The 25,029-nt window shown below is 53.4% G+C and overlaps 1 protein-coding gene across 5 annotated transcripts in view; it reads right to left on the bottom strand.

Moving 5' to 3' along the window:
* Positions 1 to 2,709: 2,709 nt before the first annotated feature.
* Positions 2,710 to 25,029, bottom strand: part of IFT88 (intraflagellar transport 88) — a 77,721-nt gene continuing 55,401 nt past the window's right edge. For 2 of the 5 annotated variants that reach the window (XM_047755709.1, XM_047755711.1), the window contains 9 exons: positions 24,069 to 24,177; positions 21,909 to 22,059; positions 20,585 to 20,700; positions 17,475 to 17,527; positions 15,464 to 15,529; positions 12,034 to 12,140; positions 6,862 to 6,913; positions 3,192 to 3,293; positions 2,710 to 3,024 (listed from right to left, as the gene is read on the bottom strand). In XM_047755709.1, the coding sequence (XP_047611665.1) occupies positions 2,903 to 3,024; positions 3,192 to 3,293; positions 6,862 to 6,913; positions 12,034 to 12,140; positions 15,464 to 15,529; positions 17,475 to 17,527; positions 20,585 to 20,700; positions 21,909 to 22,059; positions 24,069 to 24,177 (878 nt within the window). In that variant the 3' untranslated portion in view covers positions 2,710 to 2,902. Of the gene's footprint in view, positions 3,025 to 3,191; positions 3,294 to 6,861; positions 6,914 to 8,521; positions 8,647 to 12,033; positions 12,141 to 15,463; positions 15,530 to 17,474; positions 17,528 to 20,584; positions 20,701 to 21,908; positions 22,060 to 24,068; positions 24,178 to 25,029 lie in introns of those variants that run through there. The other 3 variants (XM_047755710.1, XR_007131375.1, XR_007131376.1) reach the window with 3 other exon arrangements.

Below are 25,029 nucleotides of genomic sequence, written 5' to 3'. Positions count from 1 at the left end.
AGCTCCCCTTTCGTCTGCTACTCAGAGAGGGCTTGGGACCAACTCCCCCAATGCAAGCATGGACTGAGCTGGATGAATTTCTCTAAGAGTCAGTCCACTCCTGGTTCACGTGTCCTTCCAGGCTTTTGACTGAGAGCCTAGGCGATGTGTCTCCTTCAGCTGCGAAGGAGGGCAAGCCAGTCAGCTCAGTCCCTGGAGCCTTCACACTTCCAGCGTGAGCTCCTGCCCACAGCCTCACACACCGTCCGTGTCTCTGCTGCATTTGTGCCCTAAGGACCCGCAGACAGTGGGGAATCTAACTCTGAGTCTCGAGGCTCCGTCCCCCAGCACCAGCGCAGAGCTCAGCACAGGCCAGTGAGGATTGCAGGCTTCTCTAAGGTTCTAGGATGTGGGGCTGCCAGCACACAAAGGCTCCGCAAGCCTCTTTTCCCTGGGAGGGCCCCTTTCCGCACCTCAGCCGATGTTCTGAGCTGGCAGACGCCCTAGAGATGAGTCAGCGGGATGTCGGCTCCTCCAGGAACAGTGCTCTCCTCTGACTTTCCTCCAGGGACGTGAGCACGTGTTTCTCCCTGGCCGTCAGAGCAGGAGCACTGGCCTCGCAGGGTCCAGGGCACCCTCCCTGGAACTGGAGGTCCCACGTTCTCAGCTCTGAACCCCCACCCCCATCACCTGTGGCCCCGCTCGGCGTTTGCTGCGTCATCTCTCTTCCCTGACCTGCAGCCGTGTCTCCTATCCACCCCCCAGGTGACCTCACTGGATTCCACTGCAGCGAGCTGTAGCTGTGCAAGCAGTAGCTGTAGCAGCAGTAGCTGTAGGAGCTGTAGCTGTAGGAGCAGTAGCTGTGCAAGCTGTAGCTACAGGAGCTGTAGCTGTAGGAGCTGTAGCTGTAGGAGCAGTAGCTGTGCAAGCTGTAGCTGTAAGAGCAGTAGCTGTAGGAGCTGTAGCTGTAGGAGCAGTTGTACTCAGATGCAGCCCTGGATCTGTAAACTCACGAACTTCTCGTGTCTCCAGTCGGATGCTTCAGAGACACCTGGGTGGCTTGGTGCGTTAAGGATCCGGGGTTGTCGCTGCTGTGGCTCAGGCTCCATCCCTGACCTGAGAACTTCTGTACATGCTGCGGGCGTGGCCAACAACGACAACAAAAGAGACACCCTGAATTTAACATGACTAAACCGTGACCGCAGACGCCCCGAGATCCGCACCCACCTCCGAAGGCAACGCCAGCCGCTCGGTCCCCAGCCACCAACTTGGCCACCATCCCCTCTCTGCCTCGCGACCCACATCCAACCCACTGGCAAGCCTTCGGCGCGCGGCCTCCGGAATGTGCGCGGGCTCGACCACGTCTCGGGACATCTGCTAAAGACCTGCCCCGTCACTTCCGCCCCGTCGCCTCCCCACCGCCTGCCTCAGCCCAGCTGGCTCGGCGACACCCGGTGTGACCGCTGGTTCCCAAGGTTGAATCAAATCACCACACTTGCCTTCCTTGCGTAAAGCCTTCTAAGGGCACCTGTCAGTCCCAGAACGGGACCCCAACTCTGTTCTCCTCCGCACCCCGGCCCTGCCTCCCTCGAGGACCCACCCCCTCCAGCACCCCCTGACCCCTCCCACGTGCTGTCCCCGCCGCCCCAGGCCCTGCGGCGGTGCCCCATCTTCCTGGTGGTGACACACGCCCGCTGCAGGGCTTCCCAGCTCCCGGTCAGGTGGTAACGGTACAAAATGAAACACAAAGCTGCAAGACAAAAACGCTGCAGAAACTGGTCACTGTAACAACGCAACCTGTATCTCCCCTTTCCTTCCCCGCCAGCAGCCTGTGCTCAAAACAGAAACTAGGCCTTTCCCTACCCGACCAGCCCTTCCCTGCACGACCAGCTGCTCCCGGCCCCTCTGCTGCGGGTGAACCTGCTCGCGCTCTCGCTGCCCCCCGTCGCCTCCCCTCGCAGCTCCTCCGCACCTGCCATCCCTCCACTGTATTCTCATAGCTGCCCTCGGCAGCACCTCAGGTCCATCAGAGCCACATTTTCTGTCTGTCTCCTCGGGCTCTGTGTCAGGCACGGCCACGGCCTCAGAGGCTCCCCCCCCCCCGCCCCCCGGGATGCCTGCGTCCACGGGAGGCCTCCCGGGAGATCGGAGCCTCCTTCGGGAGAGGGGACCCTGCTCTGCCGTGGGCTTTCCTCCTCCTGCGCCCAACAGGGGCGAGCGCGGCAGCAGCAACGCCAAGACAGAGGGGTCCCTAGGCGGTGCCGACGGAGACGCGGGCCCCGACCCCACACCCAGGGGCAAGTAGCGAGGCAGCCACGAGGCTGGCGGTGCTCAGAGCCGCTGGCGCCTCGGGGCTGAGGGCAGAGAGGCTCTACGGGCTCGGAGTCTCCCCACTGCATTCTGGGCCGCCTCCCAAACCTAACCTCAGCAGGGTTACAATCCCCACGAGGCCAGAGGTCCAAAGACTCAGTTTCCAAGCTCGGAGGAGTTTCACTTGAATAAAACTCATCGGGAACAGGCTCCAGCCCAGTCCTTTACAAGCTGCAAACCAAGACGTCAGTATGGCGTTTCCAGCCTGAACTCGTTGTCGTAACGAAGTCATGGAAAAGAGCAGCACGCAGTGTAGTGAGAAGGGTGCGCTGTGGGCACACACGTTCTGATGGGCGCGCGGGCACGAGGGAGCGAGGGCTACAAGGCTTCCTTCTTGCTGCGGGTCGCTGGGCTACAGCATTAGTTTCACATGTGTTTAATTCCATTCCAACCAAAGCAAAACACAAACCCGTACTCACGGAACAGAACACACTTGTTTAAAGCTTGGGCAGGGTGCAAAATGACAGTCTGGACGTGCACGCCAAAGCTGAGCGTGAGGGCTGTCCCGCAGGGCGCCGTCTCTCCTTCCGTGAGTTACAGGGTAAAATGTCCGTCACTCTGGAAGCAAATCGTCCCCTAACTCCTCATCCGCAAAGTCATCCTCGTCGAGCCTCTTCTTGGCTGCCGTTTTTGGTCTCTCCGCCTGCGGGCCCAGAGGATCCGCATAGGAGGCATCTAGGTTTCAAAGCAGATGGTCGCATGAGAGGGACGAATACGGAAAAGCCAGCCAACCGACGCCGCACCCACCCGTCCGTCTCACCGTCAAACCTGAACGGCCCAGAACGAACAGAAACGCCCCCAGGTCACTGGAAACCCCGTGCCAAGACCCCCGGCGCACTCGCCTGGCTCCCTGCTGCAGCTGCTCTCGTAAGGCGCGTCCGTCCCGGGCAGAGCGCGGAGCTGGGCGCGGAGCCGCTCGCTCTTGCTACAGTTCTGGCCGCTGTCTGGAAACCGAAACAGACACGCTGGGGGAGCCGAGGGGCCGCATCGCAAAGCGGCTTACCTCATCTGACGGACAGCCCGTTTCTGGGACGTCACTCTTGGCCCCTGAAATCTGGGAGCAGTGGTGGCGCCCACTCGGCAGGTGTGCTGAGGCCCTGCGGCCACCACGACCTCGCGAGGAGCAGCCCAGCTGCGGGGACAGGAGGCGGGCTGCGCGGGGCCGGCAGGTGAGGAGCTGAGCTCGTGGCACAGGAAGGAAGAGGGTCGGGTGTGCCCTACACAGGAGTGTGGATTTTGGCCCAATTCAAAACTTCAGAAGGGACACAGTGTCCAAATACGAAATGAAAACAGTGCCCAAGAGAAGTCCACACAAAACGTCATAAATGGCAGCAAACCATTTAGGTCTCACACAGAGTAAACGAGAAACAATTTAAGGACTTCTGTGGCTCAGTGGGTCAAGGATTGGCGTGGCCGCAGCTGTGGTGTAGGTCGCAGAGCAGCTGGGATTGAACCCCTGGCCTGGGAACTTCCATATGCAGCGGGTGCTGCCAAAGAAGAAATAAAAAAATAAAAGAGTAATGCATTTTTCCTGCAAGTAGTTGAAACAAGTTCATTTCTTTCTAAGTTAACTCCGTAAAAAAGCAAACTCAAGTACTGAAAATCCTGGAATGGATGGTTTCTACACGAAACACTTTTGCTTCTCCAGCGATGACAACGACGCACCGTGTGCCCAGCGCCCATGCACGGGGGTCACCAGAGCCCCCAGGCCTTCCTCACACCACCTCCTAGGGGAACACACTGGGGGTGACGGGTCCGCAGAGCCTCCGGGCAGCTGGCGGGGCTGCCTGAGGACCAGAGGCCCCTCTTGACAGGCCACCTCCCGGCCAGAGGCCCCGGAGGCTGGGTGACCCCAGACTGTCACACGTGTGAACCTGGGTTTGGCAGCAGTGGTACAGAGGTCACATCTCCTTTAAAATACAGCAGTGGCCCCAAGAGAGGACCCAGACCAGCAGTGGCAGGTCCTGGCCCCGCGCAGAGTGGCGCCGAGTTGGAGTCAGTCTGTCCTAACAAGCTGCCGCGGTGGTTCTGACACCCTAAGGTCTGAGGACCCAGGAGGAAGGGCGCTGGGTTTGTAACACAGAGTCACAGGGGAGACACGGCTGCAGGGAGGCCAGTCTGACCCCCAAAAGAATGATATTCACGGGCCCTCAAGCATTTCAGAAACAGCTCTTTTACGTGAACCGTAATACGTTTATAGAAAAGAGCGTACGTTCGGCGATAATGATTCTGGTCATATGTCCCCTTCGGTCCTCTCTCGCAGGCCACACTTCACGAATCCAGCTGTAGGCCCTTCGCTTACCTTAACTGATTGTGGCGAAGCCAGCTCGGGGCTGGCCTCACAGGACACACAGAGAAAATGGTGCCGCTCCCGTTTGAGCCGCGGGGCTGATGCAGACAGCGGGCACGTGCAGGGAGACGCGAGGGGGCACAGCTGGGTGTCGGGGGGGAGGTGGTGCCGAGGGTCCCTCCATGGGCACCATGGCTGCCTGGTGACCTCCCGCGGGTGGCTGCGGTGGGCAGCGTGCAGGGAGGGGACGCTGCTGAGGGTGGGACTGTGTCCACGGTGGCCCAGGTGCTGGGGGGCCCAGGAGGCACAGGAGGGAGAGCCAGGCGGCACCCACACATGCACAGGCTTAGACCCGGGCGGCCTGGGGGCTGGAGTGGGGGGCCGGCAGCAGGCACCACGGGGCCAGCGAGGGGCAGCGGGAGGACAGGGGCGTGCGGGATGTGACAGCCAGGGGTCTGGGAACAAAGGCAGCGTCAGCAGAGAGAGGCGCAGTGGGCTGGGGACCGGCCGGCAGGGTCTGCAGCAGAGAAACAGCCTCTACCGTCGGCTCGACAGGCCTCCACCACTCTCCCTGGGCGGGACCTGGGGCCCCCTTCTGGGGGTGGGCCGTGGACACTGTCCACTGGCTGTGCACCAGGCAGCTGGGAGGTGGCCCGTGAGGAGGGGCCTCTGGTCCTCAGCAGCTGCGCGGAGGCTCTGCGGACCCACGGGGCCTGGGAGGAGCCGGCCCGTCACTCCTCGGAATTGAAGGTCTGCAGAGGGAGCGCAGGGCCCTGAGGGCGGGGAGTCGGTCGTGGCGTCTCAGCGAAGGGGCCCCTACGGGGACAGCAGCCGCCCCGGCGAGTGCGCGGCCCACCCTTGGCCACCTGCCGCCGAGGACACCGCCGGCCCCGTGTGACCAGGCGGCCTCCAGAGAGCCCTGCGCCCAGTTCCAGGCAGCCCGACGAAAGCCCCTCGTCCAGGAGAAGCTGACCTGACCTCCAGCTGGTCTGGGCCAATGCCTACACTCAGTGTGACTCCTACGCTCCGCTGAAGTCACGAGACTCTATGTGACTCTGAGGTGCGCCCGGGGGTGTCAGTCACGTGGTTTGTGGCTACCGCACCTGTCACACACCTTCCTAAGCGATCGACATGCTGAAAATCCACCTCACACGTGGCCCCAGGGCATTGGGTCAAGGGCTGGGGGCCTGGTCCGCCGTCTCTGGAGAACGGCTGGCACAGAGCGGACTCAGGCCCTGGAGTCACCACGAGCTCGCGGCGGGGATGGGGCTGGGGCTGCGGCTCCCAACTCCCCTGGGTGACGGCCCTGGGGACCCAGGGACAGGCCAGGACTGTGGTTCCGCTGGAGCAGAACCTCGGTGTCCGACTGGGCTGGGTGCCCCGTGGCCGCTGCTCTCTGGCGCACCTGGCGCAGTAGAGCGCCGCCCTCCAAGACTCTCTCTGTCCTTGCCCCACCCTCTCGGCAGCGGTCAGCAGAGCAGGGCCCCTGTCCTTGAGGGCGGGGACAGCCTCGTCCGTCCCCACGTCCCTGGCGCCCAGGGTGCATCCAGTAAATGACCCAACGAGAGAAGGGCCTCCGGGACTCGAGGGTCACACTTAGCTGAGTCGTGACTCCTGGACCACAAACAGGCACCACAGAATGAAGCTGGGCCCGTGCGCAGGGCAGGCTGAGTGTGCACGTGACACAGATGCCACCCCAGCATCTGCTTCCCTAACTACCACCTCTACAGGCCCCGACAGAGAGCGAGGAGGTCGGCCGTGCTGATGGGAGGGAGGAAACTCAACGTGCGCCTCAGGTGACGATGTCACGAGCAGTCACAGAGTCGAGGGCTCAGGGGTCACTCAGAGCGACATCACGTGCACGGCTGGGACAGGACAGACACCGCCTCCGGCCTGAAGGCGTAAAGCCCAGGACTGCCGGCTTTGGGTACGACCCCGCCCCCGGCACCTCCTGACGAGGTGAGTCTCCCACATCCGGACACCTGTGCGACTTGTCCACTAATCCATCAGCAGAGACAGGTGTGGTTGGTGGATATTCTTACACACCAGCATCCACCCACATCTGCAAACACGCATTTACACAGCAGGCTGACGCTCACAAAATTAATTCGCACGGGCGAGGATTCCCTGGGTATAAAACCAGCACGCAGGATGCTTTGGGACCACTTCATGGTGTTTGTAGGAGCCGGGCGAGCCCGGGCCCCCGGGGGTGGGACACTCACCACTGCCAGCGCTCCCGTCCCTTCGGCTGCCATCCCTGCCAGACCTGACGCGCTAGAGTGAGAAGACAGGTGAGAAAGCTCAGGCTGTACACAGGTACACCTGAAGACAGGATGAGACTCCTCCCAGGTCAAACACAACGAAGCCTTGACTTTTCCAACGCACGTGACTGTGCGTCCCTGAGAACTTAAAATTCAGCATCTACAATAAAGGCGCTATTAAATCTCACAAAATACCTAGGATCTGTCAATGGTCTACTTTTTTTTTTTGCCTTTTTTTAGGGCCACACAGAAGCCATATACCACAGGTGTGGCCCTTAAAAAAAAAGACAAAAGAAAAAAACAAGCAAACAAACAAAAAGCAATAAAAGCTTATTTGGAGGGGCCAGTGCAAAGAGCACAGTGGAGGCAGACCGCAGGCCCCGGGGGACAGAGGCCCATCTGGGGACAATGCCGGGGTCGGCAGCACAGTTGGTCACGAGGGAAAGTGTCACATTACGTTCTCGGCCAGGGCCCAGGAGAAGCTCGGCCACTTTCTGAGTCCCGACACCTCATGCCGTTCACAGGCGCCCGACCCATTAGGCCTGGTGAGGGGGACAGCAGGGGGACGGGCCAGCCGGGGACTCGGCACAGACATGGACACCAGAGGGAAACAGGACCAAAGCGACAGTGCTGTGCTGCCGACATGGGAGCTGCCCGCGTTCTTTTGCTGGAGGGGGAAACGCAGGTTGTAAGGCACTTTTTTTTTTTTTTTTGGTCTTCTGAGGGCCGCACTATGGCATATGGAGGTTCCCAGGCTAGGGGTCTAATCAGAGCTGAAGTCACCGGCCTACGCCACAGCCACAGCCACACGGGATCCGAGCCGCGTCTGCGACCTCCACCACAGCTCACGGCACTGCCGGATCCTTAACCCACTGAGCGAGGCCAGGGATCAAACCTGCAACCTCATGGTTCCTAGTCGGATTCGTTAACCAGTGAGCCACAACGGGAACTCCAAGGCACAATTTTTGTAAAAATTCCACTTTTGCTTAAAAAAAAAAAAAAAAAAAAGTTAAAAAAATGTATTGGTATCCATTTGTATATATTTGTAACAATATAACAATTTATCTCATGGGAAGATAAATTTCAAACTTCTAATAGTGATCTCAACATCATGGCTGATTAATCTTGAATTTTTCTTCATACATTTTATTTGAATTAAAATATTACAAAAAATAAAACTTTAGGAGAGTAGTCTATGTGAATTTTTAGACTAATATTTCTTTTTTCAATAATATGAAAAAAAAAGATGCCACTCCTGTTTGGGGCAGGAAAAACGAGAGAAGCTACACGAGCAGCAAAGCAGATGGCAGCAACGACCAAGGTCCAGAGCTAGGGCGGGGGTCTCCCTGAGCGGGCGGAGGGCGCACGGCCCTGCGGCCACCGCACGGTCGGGGCCGCCCGGAGCTGCTGCGTCCTCACGCCTGGAGTCGGGGCCCGTGCTGCCCCACCCTGTCACCCTGTCGCCTGCCCCGGGAGCGTGACCACAGGACGCGGGCGAGGGCTACAAGCTCTCCCAGCAGGGTGGCGTCTCTGACATCCGTGGACACGATCGCTTTCCAGCAACATTGGCGACAGGCTGGGACAACCCCGGCCCCACCACAGACGGGCAGCAAAGGCCAACCTGGACCGAGGCCCTCGTCTCGCAGCTGAGGAGAAAGCGGTCCAGGGCTGACCGGTGGTCCCGGAGGCAGAAAGCCCGGGTCTGTGTCCCGTACTGGGCTTTCACTCGTTCACAAGTAGATCTGTCTGAGAACAAGGAGCAGTGGGTACCTAGGTAAGGATCCTTAGGAAGCTTGGCTCTGACTTCACATTCAAGAGGTAACAGAATTTAAGACACTTCTCTGAGCCCAGGCACCCACGGCCGCGCCTTCCTGCCCGCAGACCTCTGCTCACCTTTCCGTCTCCACGCCGGACCCCAGCGCCCAGCCCTGCCTGTCCAGGAACCCCTGGCCCCTCCAGTCTCACTGCCCTTCTTGCCTCCAGCACACAGTGTGTGCCTCTGCGCCATGCAGCCAGGACCTGCGTTCATTTTATTTCCCGCCAGATTCCGAGCTCCTGGCGCAGCTCATCCCATCAGGTGCTTCCTGAGCCCAGGAACGAACAGAGGCGCTGCAGGCAGGTCTAACTCCAGCCTTTAACACAGGGCATCCTGGGAATCCCATCCTGGAGGAGGCTGTCAAGGCCCAGATCACCAGCAGCTGCACACCAAGGATTCGTCTTACCTCTGCTACCCTCCATACTGCTGCTGAACTTCGTAAGTGCAATAATGTATAAAATGCGCAAGACGTTCCTGCAGCTTCTTGCAGCTTGCATATGTACACTTAAAAATTTTGTGTTTTTCCTTCACAGTCAAAATTTTACAGCTATGCCTTGGAATTCCCAAGGTAGCACAGTGGGCTACGAATCCAAATACAAAAAAAAAAAAAAAAGACTCCAACTTCAGCGGCTTGGGTCTCTGAGGAGGCGCAGGTTTGATCCCTGGCCAGGCAGAGTGGGTTAAAGGATCAGCATTGTCATGTGGCTGGCACATTCAACCACAATGCTGATTTCACTGTTACAAGTTTGGAATTTATCTTCCCAGGCATTGTTTCAAATATATACAAATGTGTATCAATGCATTTTTTTTTTACTTTTTTTTTTTTTAAACAAAAGTGGAATTTGTACAAAAATAGTGCCTTATAACCTGCGTAGGTCACAGGTGCAGCTCGGATTTAATACCTGGCCGGGGAACTTCCATATGTTGCAACTACAGCCATAAAGTGACAAAAATAAAAAATGCTGGAGTTTCCATTGTGGCATAGCGGAAATGAACCCGACTGGTAACCATGAGGTTGTGTGTTCAGGCCCTGTGCTTGCTCAGTGGGTTAAGGATCCAGCGTTGCCGTGAGCTGTGGTGTAGGTCGGAGATGCGTCTTGGATCCCGTGATGCTGTGGCTGTGGTGTAGGCTGGCAGCTGTAGCTCCAATTCAACCCCTAGCCTGGGAACCTCCACATGCTGCGAGTGCAGCCCTAAAAACAAACAAACAAAAAAAGAAGTTTTAAAAGCTATGCCTTCATGAGATTGTCATAAAGAATCAGAAAGAGAGGGGACTAGATTCAACAAGGGAAAGGCACGTGGGCTCAGCAAGTGGAGCAAAAGGTACTGTGAGGAGCTCCCACTGTGGCACAGCGGCTTAAGGACCTGGTGTTGTCACTGCAGCAGCTCGGGTGGCTGCTGTGGCTCGGGTTCAGTCCCTGGGCCAGGAACTTCCACAAGCTACAGCCCCGGTCAAAGAAGAAAACAAAAGGCCTGAGTTAGGCTCGCTGGTGAGGTGGGGAACTGGACGGCTGCTCCGCCCGCTGTCGGGGTGGGGGGGGCCTGCTGAGCAGGCCCAGGAGCTGTGGGCGCTGTGGGCACTGATTCGGGACAGGCGGCACACTGCAGAGCCTACCCTGAGGGCCTCAGCACATCCATTCACGCCACGGGCCACGCGAGCACCTTCACGCAACTACCTGTGGGCGCCAAAGCGAGCTGCGGTTTGAATATGCTCTTTGATTCTTCTTAACGAAATGAATGTCATAGTAAATATGACGATAATAAGGATAATTTGAACTGCCATTTGTACCAGTTTAATTGTATAAAACTTTCCCAGCATTACCTCCCTTAATTAGCAACTGGCACATGGAATTAAACTGGTCTCACAGCAGGTTCTAAAATATACTCTAGCAGGAGTTCTTGTTGTGACTCAGCAGGTTAAGGCTAAGAACCTGGCTAGTCTCCATGAGGATGTGGGTTCCATCCCTGGCCTCACTCAGTGGGTCAAGGATCTGGCTTTGCAGCAAGCTGCAGCACAGGTCACAGATGCAGCTCAGATCTGGCGTTGCTGTGGCTGTGGCTCAGGCCACAGCTACGGCTCCAATTCGACCCCCTAGCCTGAGAACTTCCATATGTCTTGGGATGGCCCTAAAAAGACAAAACAATTATATGTATCTGAACACCAACTTGATGTTCTATGTGATTCTCAAGGAAGAAATCCACGCTGTGTTCACATTCCTCTTGCAACTGATAATTAAAAAAGAGAATAAAACAATCGGATCACACCCTCAAAGCAAAACCAAGATAACCGCATTCTGAAAGCAAACATGGAATCTGGATTTAACTACCCAAGGTAATAAAATTCTTTTTTTTGTCTGTTTTTTGTTATAGCCTCACCCATCGCATTTGGAAGTTCCTGGGCCAGGAGCTGAACCCAAGCTGCAGCTGTGACTTCCACCACAGCCGTGGGAACGCAGAATCCTTTAACCCACCAGGCCGGGGAATTGAACCTAAGGCTCACGTAGCACCGGAGCCACTGCAGTCAGATTCTTAACCCACTGTGACACGGCAGGAACTCCAAGTAATGAAATTGTTGAAAAAATTTAAGCTTACAGAACATATTTTCTTGGAGTTCCTGCTGGGGCACAACAGGATGGGTGGTGTCTCTGGAGCACTGGGACACGGGCCCTACACAGTGGGTTAAGGATCCGGCCCTGGCCGCGGCTGAGACTCAGATCTGATCCCCGGCGGGGAACTCTATCTGCTGGGGGGCGGCCAGAAAGGGGGAAAAGCAAAAGGGAGAATATATTTCTTTCTATGAAAGGCAGATACTCAAAAGTCGTGGTAAACTTTAAAATATTCTAGGCTCAAACACAGGAGAGGTTACTCTCTCGCAGAAGTAAAAGCCCTGCAGCGAACACGAACACACCGAGAAGCCTCTGCCGTCGATGCTGTTCTCAGGGCCGTGCCTCCCGCGGGCCGAGCAGCCCTACAGGCCAGCGACGGCCTCCAGCTTCCACGGACAAGGGCTCCCCGACTGCGGCTGTGTCTGCCACCTGACCTGCGGGGCCTGCGCGCTGGGAATCACAGCTGGAGCCTGTGAGCAGCTATCCGCTAACGACCACACCGAGTCCACTGCACTCTCTCCTGGGAGGAACTAGTTTTTGACCGAACGTGATCCTGAAACTAGAGGTGAGTCCCTCTTCCCTTTACGCCGGAGCAGAAGCGTAACTGCCAGGGCATGTGGCTGAGAGAAGCCCCAGCGCCCCTCAGCTGAGCCACGGGAGGTGGACACGCCGAAAACTACCAGACAGCAGTTTGCGGCGCCCAGGAGATACCTGTTCCCGTATTTCTTTCATTTTTTCCAGTCTCTTGAGTTTTGCTGCATATTCTTGAACTTCTTTCAGGCCAATATCGGTGCAGAGACGGACCAAGAAGCGTAGACCTGAAAAACCACAAAAGAACATCTCGAGGAAAGCGCCTCCACGCGGCGTCCAGAGGGCGAGCTGATGGGCGCGAACAGCGTTCGCCCCTTCGGAAGAGCAGCTGCCCCCGCGTTCCCGGCCTCCCCGGAGGAGGGTGCAAGGCACTGCCCCGCCCGCCCCAGGTGAGGCCCCCGCCCGGCTGGCCCCGCCCTCACAGCGCTCGGGACTCCGATTCCTTTACGGCCTTTATCTTCCCACAAACATCCAAGCTCCACAGGCCAGAACTGTCGTCTGTTTGGTTTTTTGCCACATCCACAGGCCTGGAACAGTGCTGTGGCCCAGCACTGCGGCCGCCCAGAAGAATGTGGAAACAAGTGACTAATTCATGCCCAGTAATGTCTTACAGAAGTGACGGTGCTAAAATAATTGAAAATGTCGCACGTTTCTACTATGTAAATTACCCGTGGGTAATGGATCTGAATAATTCGCATTAAGAAGGTAATTTATATTGTCTATAAATAGTTTAACTATTTATTTCTCTTACCTCCCTAGCCTTCGAAAGAGTAGCTTAGGGATATTTAATGGAAAATTAAAGCCGCTGGTTTGGGTAGATGTTCTGTGAAACTTAGCATGTCATCTGCGACTCCACACGCAGAGCAGGCCCATTTTTGATATAACTGCAGAATATATTTTAAGACTAAATCACCCTGTTGTGTTCTCAAAAAAACACTCTGCTCAAAACGAGACCGTACGGGGAGGCAAGGGCGTCTGCACTGGCCACTGTTACGGGACACCGCGGATCACACACGCTTTGAAAATCAGGCAGGCCAAAGCGCCTGGGACTTCTTCAACGGCAGCGGCAATCACGCAGCTTGCAGAGTGACCGTAAGCTCTCCTTGGAGACGTGCGCCCTGGCTGAAGATACTCCCTCTGCTGTCCAGTGTGGGGGTGCTGGGGCCACCTCGGTCCTTCTCAACCGGCAACGGTCCCCAGGGACATGTGGCAAGGTCATAAGATCATAGCAGGAGGCGGAAGTGCCCCTGGAACCATGCGTGGAGGCCAGGGAAGTTGCTGAAACATCCCGGAATCCACTGGATGCGCCATAACACAGACTTCTCCAGCCCTCGATATCTGCGGTGGAGAAGCTGAGAAGCGGCATCAGGCTGCTGGGCTTCCATCCCCAGCAGGTACCACTGTTCGCCCCGTTCAATCTCTGACGCGCCAGTTCCCTAGTGTGACCGACGTTAAGAATCACACAAAAAGCTGGTAAAAAAAGAAATAGGGGGGCTCCTGCCCTGTCTCAGTGGTAACAAACCCAGCTAGTATCTGTGAGGCTGCAGGTTCGATCCCTGGCCTTGCTCAGTGGGTTAAGGATCCAGTGTTGCAGTTCCCGTCGTGGCGCAGAGGAAACGAATCCAACTAGGAACCATGAGGGTGTGGGTTCGATTCCTGGCCTCATTCAGTGGGTTAAGGATACGTCGTTGCCATGAGCTGTGGTGGAGGTCGAAGATGCACCTCGGATCTGGCCTTGCTGTGGCTGTGGTGTGGGCTGGCAGCTGCAGCTCCGGTTAGACCCCTAGCCTGGGAACCTCCATATGCCACGGGCGCAGCAGCCCTAAAAAGACAAAAGACAAAAGACAAAAAAAACAAAACAAGATCCAGCGTTGCCGTGAGCTGCGATGTAGGTCACACACGCAGCTCAGATCCTGCTCTGCTGGGGTGCAGGCCGGCAGCTACAGCTCCAATTGACCCCTAGCCTGGGAGCTTCCACATGCTGCAGGTGCAGCCCTAAAGAGAGAAAAAAGAAAGGGAGAGAGAGAGAGAAAGAAAGAAAGAAAAACAGGAAAATCAGGCATCTAGGTCCAGTGCAAACCTGAACCAGAACCTCCCTAGGCTGGGCTAGAGATGCGCGCTTTTAACAAGTTTCACGAGCAACTCCCACGTGCTTTCGGCCTGGCACTTGGGGGCTGCTCCGAGCTGCTGAACCCACGTCTGGCCAGTAGCACACAACTCTGTGCTTCTGGGCTGGCAGCCAAGGCCGTGATTCTGAGCTCCCTGCTCGAGAGCGTTCACAACAGCCAAACGGAGAGAAATATTACGAAGGAACACGTAGCAAGGAACGTGCCATGAGACGGGCTCAGAAGAGATCTGCTTTCCCTGCCACGAAAGGCCGTCTTTTGTGTGACGGCGAAGGGAACATTTAAACGGTCTTTTGAGTCTCATTTTACGCGCTGCAGGGATGCGGATGCGATGGAAGCAGGGAGCTACCTTCTCCAGGGACCTTATCTACCCCCCTCTGTGTCTCAACACGACTGTCTAAGAGTTGAAGGGACTTTCTTACTTACTTTTATTTCCTCATAAACAGCAGAGACCATACAACCAACTGTATCTTTCCTTCAGCCACAGGCTACTCAGGGCCAAATACCGTCCAGCGGGACTAGGAGGCCTACGAACACGGTTACTCAGTTTTTCTGGGTCCTGATCCTGCTGCTAGAATACTTTGCATCATTACTTGAAGTTGCACCAAACCCACTGTGCAATAAGATTGAGAAGGAAGGAATATTTTCTCTTTTTTTATGTCTTTTTTTTTGGCCTCATCCATGGTATGCGAAAGTTCCGGAGCTAGGGATCAAACCCACACCACAGCAGGGACAAGGCCAAATCCTTAACCTGCTGAGCCACCAGGGAGCTCCAGAAATGAATATTTTCTACAAAGCCTTCACGAAAGGGAAAGAGGTAACATTTAATGTTTTAAAATTAATGTAGGGGTTGTCTTGTAGCACAGCGGGTTTAGGATCCAGTGTTGTCACTGCAGTGCCTTGGGTTGTGGCTACGGTGAGAGTTCAATCCCTAGCCTGGGAACTTTCACATGCTATGGGCGTGGCAATACAATAAAATAAAATTAACGTAACAAAAATTAATTTGCTATCAGTACCCGCAAGATTATTAGGGTTCTATCATCATAAATTCTAAAGGTATTTTTTCAACCTCAAAAGGTTGTACACTAAATGAATACCTAAAAATGCCTTTTCTATTAAACACCATAGACCATGAACTTTAAAATAATCCATAAACAAAATTTATTCTTAAAATTTCATAAATATCTACATTCTTTGAAATGCAGATCTGTTTACCATCAACAATTAAATTTTATAAAAATACGTACTTGCGTGATTGAATTTTCTAAACCTATAACCACATATTTAAACATGTGTGTGCCATAAATTATAGGTTGGTATCTGTGTGTGCTATGCAATTACTAAAGCAAAGATAATTACTACACAATAGGACATAAACCCTGAGAACTTACACCTTAAAAGTTACAAAATGCAGCTTCACTTACATTCGGCATTTTCCGGAAACTTTCTGTGAATATCTTTGTAAGTATCTAATGCTTTTTGGTAGTTACCTATAAGCACAGAAGAGACAACAAACATATCAGCAGATTATAGAAATCACTAGGATTAAGTAAAATATTAAATTCAACATGCTGGCACCATTTCATTGGTTTAGTAGGAAGATTTTCATATTTGCCATAAGGATTAATGTAACTTCTGGAAAAAAAATACTGGTAAAATAAATTTGAAAAAGAGGTAGAGCAGAAGTGATGGTTGAAACGCAGTTCTACTTCTTCAAATAATTTCAGTGACAGACAAATTTCCATTCCAAGGTCATTCACTTGGCAAAGATGAAAAATAACTTGTTTCTGCAGTTTTTATTCTGAAGCATTAAAAAGTTGACAGAAGGCGTTCCCGTGGTGGCGAAGAGGAAACAAATCCAACTAGTATCCATGATGATGCAGGGTCCATGGCTGGCCTGGCTCAGTGGGTTACAGGATCTGGCTTTGCTGTGAGCTGAGGTATAGATGCAGCTTGGATCCCACGTTGCTGTGGCTGTGCTGTAGGCTGGCAGCTATAGCACACTGATGAGCCTGGGAACCTCCATGTGCCTTGGGTGCGGCCCTAAAAAGCCAAAAAAAAAAAAAAGAGTTTATAGGAAGGCTTTTGTTTAGTAATAAAGTAATTTGGTTTCACAAGGCAGCAAACAGGAACCATGAATGGGTGAGAATCTTTGCCACAATCCCCGGAGTGAGCACTGTGTCTGGGCCTCACTGTACAGAGGTCTGCTGACCTCAGAGTCGTGGTGGGAACTACGTGGTGGAGCCGGGGTGCCCAGCACGCCCCGGGGGGGCCCGTGTCCCCCCAGCCTGCACTCAGCACCCCGGGGAGAAGACCCCAGGGCGCTGCTGCGGGGCTGACGCTCAATGAACGAGGCCCCTGAGAGCCCAGGTGGGCGGGGACGAGGCGGGCGGGGCAGCGAGACCGGGGCGCCAGCAGGAAGCTCGGGACCACCAGAGACGGGCATCGGGCGGGTGGTCTGGGGCCACAGGGCACGTGTTCTGCCGCCACCCTGCCCGGCTCCCAGGGACAGGGACAGGGTTACGGGTGGAAACCAGCGCCGGCACGTGCGTCTGGGCTTCCCCGCTCGAGGACTTCTCCTGGCGAGTCCGCTCCGTCCGAAGACGACATCCAACGCCGCGGCCAGCGCTCTACAGACGCTCAGCACTCCCCCCAGCACTCCCCCCAACACCATCGTTCACTCCCCCGCGAGTCCAAAGCCCGTCAGGTGTGGATCCTGCCGCGCAGGATGGACTCAGGGCAGTAGCCGATGACGACTGACAAGTGGTGGGGACCATCGGCCGGTTCTGGGCCCGCCTGGGGCGGCTCGGGTGGGAGCGAGGCTCCGAGGCGCTTTTTACAATCAGGCGGCCAGAAGCGAGCGTGTGAATTGACGCGGACAGAAGGCCGACGCTCCGGGGGCCAATTTGCGAAAAGGATTCCGTGTTAACTCCAGGAAGCAATGAAGGCTTTTTTTTTTTTTTTTTTTGGTCTTTTTTGCCTTTTCTAGGGCCGCTCCCTCGGCCTGTGGAGGTTCCCAGGCTAGGGGTTGAATCGGAGCTGGAGCCACCAGCCTGCGCCAGAGCCACAGCAACGCGGGATCTGAGCCACATCTGCAACCTACACCACAGCTCACGGCAACACCGGATCCTTAACCCACTGAGCAAGGCCAGGGATCAAACCCGCAGCCTCATGGTTCCTAGTCAGATTCGTTAACCACTGCGCCACGACGGGAAGTCCAAGGAATCGACGAAGACCGTAACAGGGACGATGGGGTGTGTATGAAGACCTGCATGCAGGAACCACTGTATCTTTCACGTAAGGCTTCAGATATACCTGCTCAGCAAAGATCAATCTTAATAAACACATATACAACTGGAACACATGTATTGCATAGTTGCCTAAAAGACAGAAAGAAGCAATCTCTATCAAAATGAATAAAATGAAAGCACTTACCACTTCTTCTAAAACAACTAGCTACCATCAGCTGCCATTTCACTTGTGTAGGTCTAAAAAGAAAAAAGTTACATGAAATTAGAGGTGAAACAAAAATAATCCATGATGGTCAGTTTTATAAAGTTATATATCTCATATCTATTATGTCTCAACTGCTTTTTAACTTTGTTTTTTGCTTTTTAGGGCTGCACTTGAGGCATATGGAGGTCCCCAGGCTAGGCGCTGAATCAGAGCTACAGCTGCTGACCTCCACCACAGCTCACGGGCAACGCCGGATCCTTAACCCTCTGAGCGAGGCCAGGGAATGAACCCCTGTCCTCACAGATACTAGTCGGTTTCATTACTGCTGAGCCACCACGAGAATGCCTTGGATTTCTATTTCACTAATCGTTACATCTTCTCTCTCTCACTGTTTTTAAAAAAATCAGTTTAGCTAAAGACTGATTTTTTCCCAAAAAAATCCACTTTTGCTTTCCTCGATGTCCTCTATTTCGCTATTCTCTAACTCTCTGCTCCAGCCGAACTTCCTTCCTTCTGCTGGCTGTGGCTTCAATGTGCTGCACCATTTCTAATTCCCTGCAGGGTTCAGACGACCCATGTGAGATGCGCAAACGGTCCCCGTGGCGTCGCGTCTGCCGGGTCTCCTCCAGGTCTTCGTACGTTGTTCATTTTCATTCAGCGAACGATACTTTTTAACTCCCCTCGTGATTCGTCTTTGACCCACTGGTGAAGGGGGGCTGTTTAATTTCCACCGATCTGTGACTTTTCTGGTGTTCCTTCTGTGGCTGACTTCTAGCTGCAGTCCACTGTGATGGAGAAAGACGTGCCATACTTTCAGCCTTTTGAGATGGAGCGTGTGGCCTAACACGCAGAGTCTAGCTTGAGGAGATGGCACGCTCGGCCCGGGGGAGGCTGAGTGTCCCGGGGGAATGTCGGGCCTCCCCGGGCCGCGTGCGGGTCAGGCCCTGTGTCTCCTTGTGACCTCGTCTCGTCTTCCCACCGTCCCTGACAGCGGAGCGCTGCAGTCGCAGACTCTGTCACTGCAGTAGGACTGCTCTCTTGCCCTCGGCCGGCTCCCGCTCCCTGTGCTCTGGGGGTCCTCCAGACGGCCACGTGTTTATTAGCACAGAGTCCCCGCGGCATCCTTCTCTCTTGCGTCTACATCGTCCGACAACGATGCGGCGGGGCTGGCTCGCTTCGGGTGCCTACGTGCATGGAGTATCTTTTCCATTCGTGAACGTTCTACCTCTTTGCGTCCTTCTAACGTGTCTCCTAACAGCACACAGGTGGACCCTGCTCTTCTGATTCAAACTGTCAAGCTGTCTTTGAACGGGAGAGTTGAGTCTTTGCCCACTTAACGCTGTTACCCACACAGAAGGATGCTTCTGCTACCGAGCTCCTTCCCTGCTTCTCTCTCTCTCTCAGGGAGAAAGAGGAGGGAGAGTCAGTAAGAAACGCCTAAGACTGAAGAGCAGCGTTTGCATGATAAAAATGCGTATGACGTCCAGTCCTCTGGTCACATATTTTCTACCGAGCCGGGGCAGAACAGAATGAACGGCTGGATTAATCGAGAAGACGGGGGGTACAGATGAGACAGCAGAGCAGTGAGAAAGGGTAACAGAGAACATTAGCAAGATCAAAAAAAAGAGACGTGACCAATGAAGCAGCCTAAAAAGGACAGGCGCAGAGCCCAAGCCAGGAGAGGCCGAGGCTGCAAGAGAAAGCCGAGTGGAGGCGGCACCTGGGGGACAGGGGGCAGGGGGCAGGCTCAAGACAGACTCGGCCTCGTGCCACAGCCGGGGATGCAACGGAAATGCTGCTCTGTGGGAACGAGCTGGGTGGCGGTCAGAACCAGGTGAGATGCCGGTGGCTGCGCCGCACAGGAGGCAAAGGGCAAGCAAAGGACGCGCCTTGTGAGGCGAGACTGTCCGTGGACGAGGGAGAAGGGCAGAGAGCAGACGAGGGCGGCTGCCAGGTAAACATGACATTCGCAGGCAGGGGTTGAGGGCAGAATAGGGGTGGTGGCGCCTCAGAGGAGGAGCCCTAGCCTGGGAACTTCCACACGTCGTGGGTGCGGCCCTAAAAATAAAAAAAAATTAAAAAGGCTACCGTGTGTTCCCAGTGTAGCTTTAGTCTCAAGCATATAATTAAACTGAAAACTACCCTCTGTGCTTCGTAGTTTTATAATTCTCAAAATACTTACGTGAAGCAAATGTCATAAAAATTAATTGCCTAATTCCACATGGAGCTCTCACTCCAATTCCCTAACATTCCTTTACCATTCAAATGAGTCAACATCACATTTAATTTTTTTTCTTTTTTCTTTTGGTCTTTTTGGGGCCGCACCCTTGGCATATGGAGGTTCCCAGGCTAGGGGTTGAATCAGAGCTGTAGCCGCTGGCCTGCACCACAGCCACAGCAACACAGCATAGTTCATGGCAACGCCAGTTCCTTAACCCACCAAGCGAGGCCAGGGATCGAACCTGCATCCTCATGGATTCTAGTCGCATTCATTTCCACTAAGCCATGATGGGAACTCCCAAAAACTACACTTTAAAAAGTACTTGAGGGGGAGTTATTGGTGTGGCACAACAGGATCAGCAGTCTTGACAGTGCTGGGAGGCAGGTTTGATCCCAGGGCCGGCACAGTGGGCTGAGGATCCAGGCCAGCCACACCAGTGGCTCGGGTAACAACTGTGGCTCGGATCTGATCCCGGGCTCGGGAACGCCATGTGCCCCGGGGTAGCCAAAAAAAGAGAAAAAAGTGCTTTAACGAAGGTATATTTTATTTAATCAATTTTATTTTTATTATTATTGGCTGTGCCTATGGCTGTGGACGTTCCCAGGCCGGGGATCAAAGCCGAGTCACAGTAGCAACTCAAGACATGCAGGATCCTTAACATGCTGCACCGGCAGGGAACTCCACGAAGGTATTTAACACTTTTGCATTAAAAAGGAACTGTATTTATCACAATAAAGACCAGGTCAAAGGAGGAATACCGCCAGAAAATGGAAATGATGCATGAATGTTCACTAATAACAGCCTCAGTCATTCCGTCGGACTGGAGACAAGATCTTTAACTAAACATAAGACCAGGGCAGTTACTTACTGTATAAGAGAAGCTCTTTCAAAGTACTGAATGGCTTTCTCGCAAAACTGGGTGTCGACGTAGTAGGCGCCGAGCCACTCGATGACATCGATGCTGGACGGGAAGTACCTGTAGGACTGGGGAGGGTGAGGCGTGACCACAGGGCCCGTCACACTCGACCGGGATTAACTGACCCAGCGTGACGTCGCTCAGTTAGAAAGGCTGACGGAGTTCCCGTCGTAGCGCAGTGGTTAACGAATCCGACTAGGAACCATGAGGTTGCAGGTTCGGTCCCTGCCCTTGCTCAGTGGGTTAACGATCTGGGCGTTGCCGTGAGCTGTGGTGTAGGTTACAGACTCGGCTCGGATCCCGCGTTGCTGTGGCCCTGGTGTAGGCCGGTGGCTACAGCTCCAATTCAACCCCTAGCCTGGGAACCTCCAAAAAAAAAAAAAAAAAAAGAAGGCTGACACATCACAAGCACTGTACAAGTTCGGACGCGACACAAAATTTGGAAATCTTAAGACGTGGTTGAAACATTTTCAATTGTATAAATATCTTTTTGTTAAACGGACATGAGATCTGAGTCAAGTTAAATACGTAATAGACTCAAAAGGGATGAAATCACGTTCCAAGAGAAACATGGGTTTTTACCTTTTCTTTCATTTTTTTATTAAAATTAATCAGAAACTAACTTTATATTGCACAAATCCTTCATTTTAAATCGCTATTCAGGAGTTCCCACTGTGGCCCAACTGGATGGGCGTCTTGGGAGGGCTGGGTTGCAGGTTTGATCCCCGGCCCGGCACAGCAGGCGAAGGATCTGGGCTCGCGGCAGCTGTGGCTTTGGTCACAGCTGCGGCTCAGATCTGAACCCTGGCCCCAGAACTCCACGTGCTTCAGGGTGGCCAAAACAGGAAAACAAAACAAAACAAAACAAAAAACAGCTATTTATTTAAAAACGAATACTCGGAGGTCCCGTCGTAGCGCAGTGGTTAACGAATCCGACTAGGAACCATGAGGTTTCGGGTTCGACCCCTGGCCTTGCTCAGTGGGTGAAGGATCCGGCGTTGCCGTGAGCTGTGGTGTGTGGGTCGCAGACGCGGCTCGGCTCCCACGTTGCTGTGGCTGTGCTGTAGACCAGCGGCTGCAGCTCCGATTAGACCCCTAGCCTGGGAACCTCCATACACTATGGGTACGGCCCTAGAAAAGGCAAAAAGACAAAAATAAAATAATAAAATAAAAACGAATAAGCACGTCTAATTTTTAAAAATTCCGAGGCCTGCTGTCTTTTTCACAACTCCCAAGAGGCTGGTAGAGAAGGGAAGTAGGAGTGCCACCCGCCTACCTCGTAATAATACTGGAAGGCCTGGGACTTGTCCCCCTCGCTGTCGTATAAGCCTCCCAGCTCAGACAGCACCCTGGAGTCAGTTGGAACAACAGTGATCAGCTGCATCAACCACTCCACCGCTTGACCGGGGTCCTCCATCAACTCGTATCTTGGACACTTTGAGTTAAGGCAACACGGTTTTCCTTCATTCACTGATCAATAAGCAAACCCAAGAGCAACGTGATAACACAAAGATTTCTTGAGCCTGCAGAAGCGTGCTCCTTAATGCTGTTGACTCGGCACGTCCTCGGGACTGAGGGCGACCAGCGCAGTCGTCCTGGAAATAACATGTCTGTGTCCCGTAAGTGCCTTTCGCCCTCCTGCTGTCTTATTCCTACCCACTGAGAACAACTGCCAAAGTTCTAGGGGAATTAACAGTTTGCTGGTGGTGCTCCCACCGTGGCTCAGCGGACACCAGACCAACTAGTGTCCACGAGGATGCAATGCATACAATCCCTGGCCTCGCCCGTGGGCTAAGGATCTGGCGTTGCCGTGGTGTGGGTCGCAGATGCAGCTCAGATCCTGTGCTGCTGTGGCTGTGGTGGAGGCCGGCAGCTGCAGCTTCAATGCGACCCCTAGCCTGGAAACCTCCATATGCCACAGGTACAGCCCTAAAAAGCAAAATGAAACAAAACAGTTTGCTGGGGGTGCACCTGTGGCACGTGGAAGTTCCTGGGACAAGGGCTGAATCTGAGCCACAGCTGCAACCTTCACCACAGCTGTGGCGACGCCAGATCCTTAACCCACTGCACTTGGCCAGGGATCAAACCCCCACTGCCAAAGACGGTTGGATCCTTAACCCACTGTGCCATGGCAGGTACTTGCCAAAACTAGTTTTTTATAAAAAAATTTTATCTACTCCTCCAGAAGCACAGCAAAAAATACTTAAAATTATTAATGGTACACATCACAGACTTTTTTCTAAACATATATGGATAAAATGTACGTCAAGGATAATGACAACCTAAACACCTTCGCAAGATTTTAACCCTTCCTAATGTTGTCTTCAAAGCTTATTGTTTTAAAAATAAGGACAGAAGTTAAAGTGTTTTTCAAATAGTGTCAAAGGCATTACAAATATTAACAGGTTTTTCCACTGTGGTGCAGCAGGTTAAGGATCTGGATTTGCCACGGCCGCAGCTCAGATTCAATCCCTGGCCTGGGAACCTCCATATGACATGGGTGCTGCCATTAAAAAAAAAAAAAAAAAAAAATTCTGCTTTTTCAATCAAGGGAAGGAGTGGGGGGGAAAAGGAACCAAGAGAGCTAAGGCTTTTGGCAGAAACTGACGGGAGAACAATGCTGTGTGTTTCCTCGCTCTCCAGGGCCTGAGCACGCACCACACACTTTCCTAAGGAAATGAGAGTGAGGTCAGAGGCATTCCTGTGCCGTTTTGGCGGGAAAGGCCTTTGGAGCTTCTACTGACTAATCCTGTGTGTCAGATAAAATAAGATTAACGGTCCAAATCCAATCACTAGTATGAATCAGTAATAAACAGTCTTTTCCGTTTAATTAGTAAGTGGCTGCTTCAAAAATACTCTGCAAGAGGAGTTACCGTCCTGGTGCAGTGGTTAACGAATCCGACTAGGAACCATGGGGTTGCGGGTTCGATCTCTGGCCTCACTCAGTGGGTTAAGGATCCAGCGTTGCTGTGAGCTGTGGTGCAGGTCACAGACGTGGCTCGGATCCCGAGCTGCTGTGGCTGTGGTGTAGGCCGGCAGCTACAGCTCCGATTCGACCCCTAGCCTGGGAACCTCCGTATGCCGAGGGTGCGGCCCTAGAAAAGGCAAAAAGACCAAAAAAAAACCAAGAAAAACTCTGCAAGAGTCTGAGTTAGCACATCCAAGGACCTAATTTATGCTCAATGAACAGCTCGTGTGGACCTGCTTCAATTATTGTCTCTAAATATTAGCAATCGTTGCAACCTCTAACTGATTCCTCGTAGAATGCAAATGACCTTTTAAGACAGGATCATTCACACAGTATTTTCAGCACACAGTAGCCTGACGGGTTTTGAAATATTCCCTTCATCAAATACCTCGCTGGTTAAGCTTATGTGAAAGTGGTGCTGAATCAGCAACTGAATTAATCACTTTCCTGTACACTTTCCAATGATACATGTTTGCTATCTGGTAAAGGACGTGGGCGCTGTTTCTCAGGATTGCGTGCAGTTTCAGGAAACAGTCCAGGGCTTCATCAAGCCGGTTTAGCTTCTTATAGGTAAGGCCTTGAAAAGAAGAAAAAGAAAGAAAGATAAGCCATAAACACTAGCACTGGTACTAATTTTCTCTAAGGAAAAGAATGAATATTTCAATTAAGTAAATATTCTTCCAGAAAAGAAAGATGTGCACAATTTTCTTTTAAAAGAAGGAACAAAGCAGGGGCAGAAATTCCCCTCCTGTTGGGCAGACAGGAAAACATGCCCCAAAGCCTTCAGGACTTTAAAGTGAGGGGGGAGCAGGAATAACACACAAATTAACTGAACAGAGTAAACAGTTCAGAAACGGACTCTTTATAGCATTCAGGCAACGGGCGTTTAAGGTCAAGGAGGGCTCAGAGACGCTGGCAGTGCCAGGACAGCAACTGCTGCGAGAAACCGCCGACTCCTTCCTTGACGTAGTCCTTTTTTCAAATAAATTCAAAAGTTATTTTAAAACGAAATAGAAAAAAATGCTGTAAAGGTATGAAAAGAAAGCGGAGGAAAAGGATTTCACAACCTTGGGGCAGGGACGGGCTTCGTAAAACAAGACGCATATGAAGCTGAAAATTTTCAAAAGTCAAACTTGACTATATAAAAAACAGAAAAAAAAACCAGACAAATTCTGTTTGACCAAAGAAATGACAAAGCTGAGTGAAGTAGTGGCCGAGGAGAGGCATGAGAGGCATGAAGAGGCTCGGGGGACCCAGGCCGTCGCATACCCTCTCCTGTCAACTGCTCATTCTCCCAACCCGGGTCCCCTGCCCTCCTGGCGGAGATGAAGGACCCGGAGGAGAGACCCAGCTGCCTCCCAGGCGGCCCCCAGGACGCAGACCAGACAGGCGCCCTGGCCAGGGCCAGGGCCAGGGCTCGGAGGTCCCA

This window comes from Phacochoerus africanus, chromosome 13, assembly GCF_016906955.1.
Source record: "Phacochoerus africanus isolate WHEZ1 chromosome 13, ROS_Pafr_v1, whole genome shotgun sequence".
NCBI classification, from domain to species: Eukaryota; Metazoa; Chordata; class Mammalia; order Artiodactyla; family Suidae; genus Phacochoerus; species Phacochoerus africanus.
The sequence above is the reverse complement of the archived record's forward strand: the minus strand, read 5'-3'. Positions and strand labels throughout refer to the sequence as shown.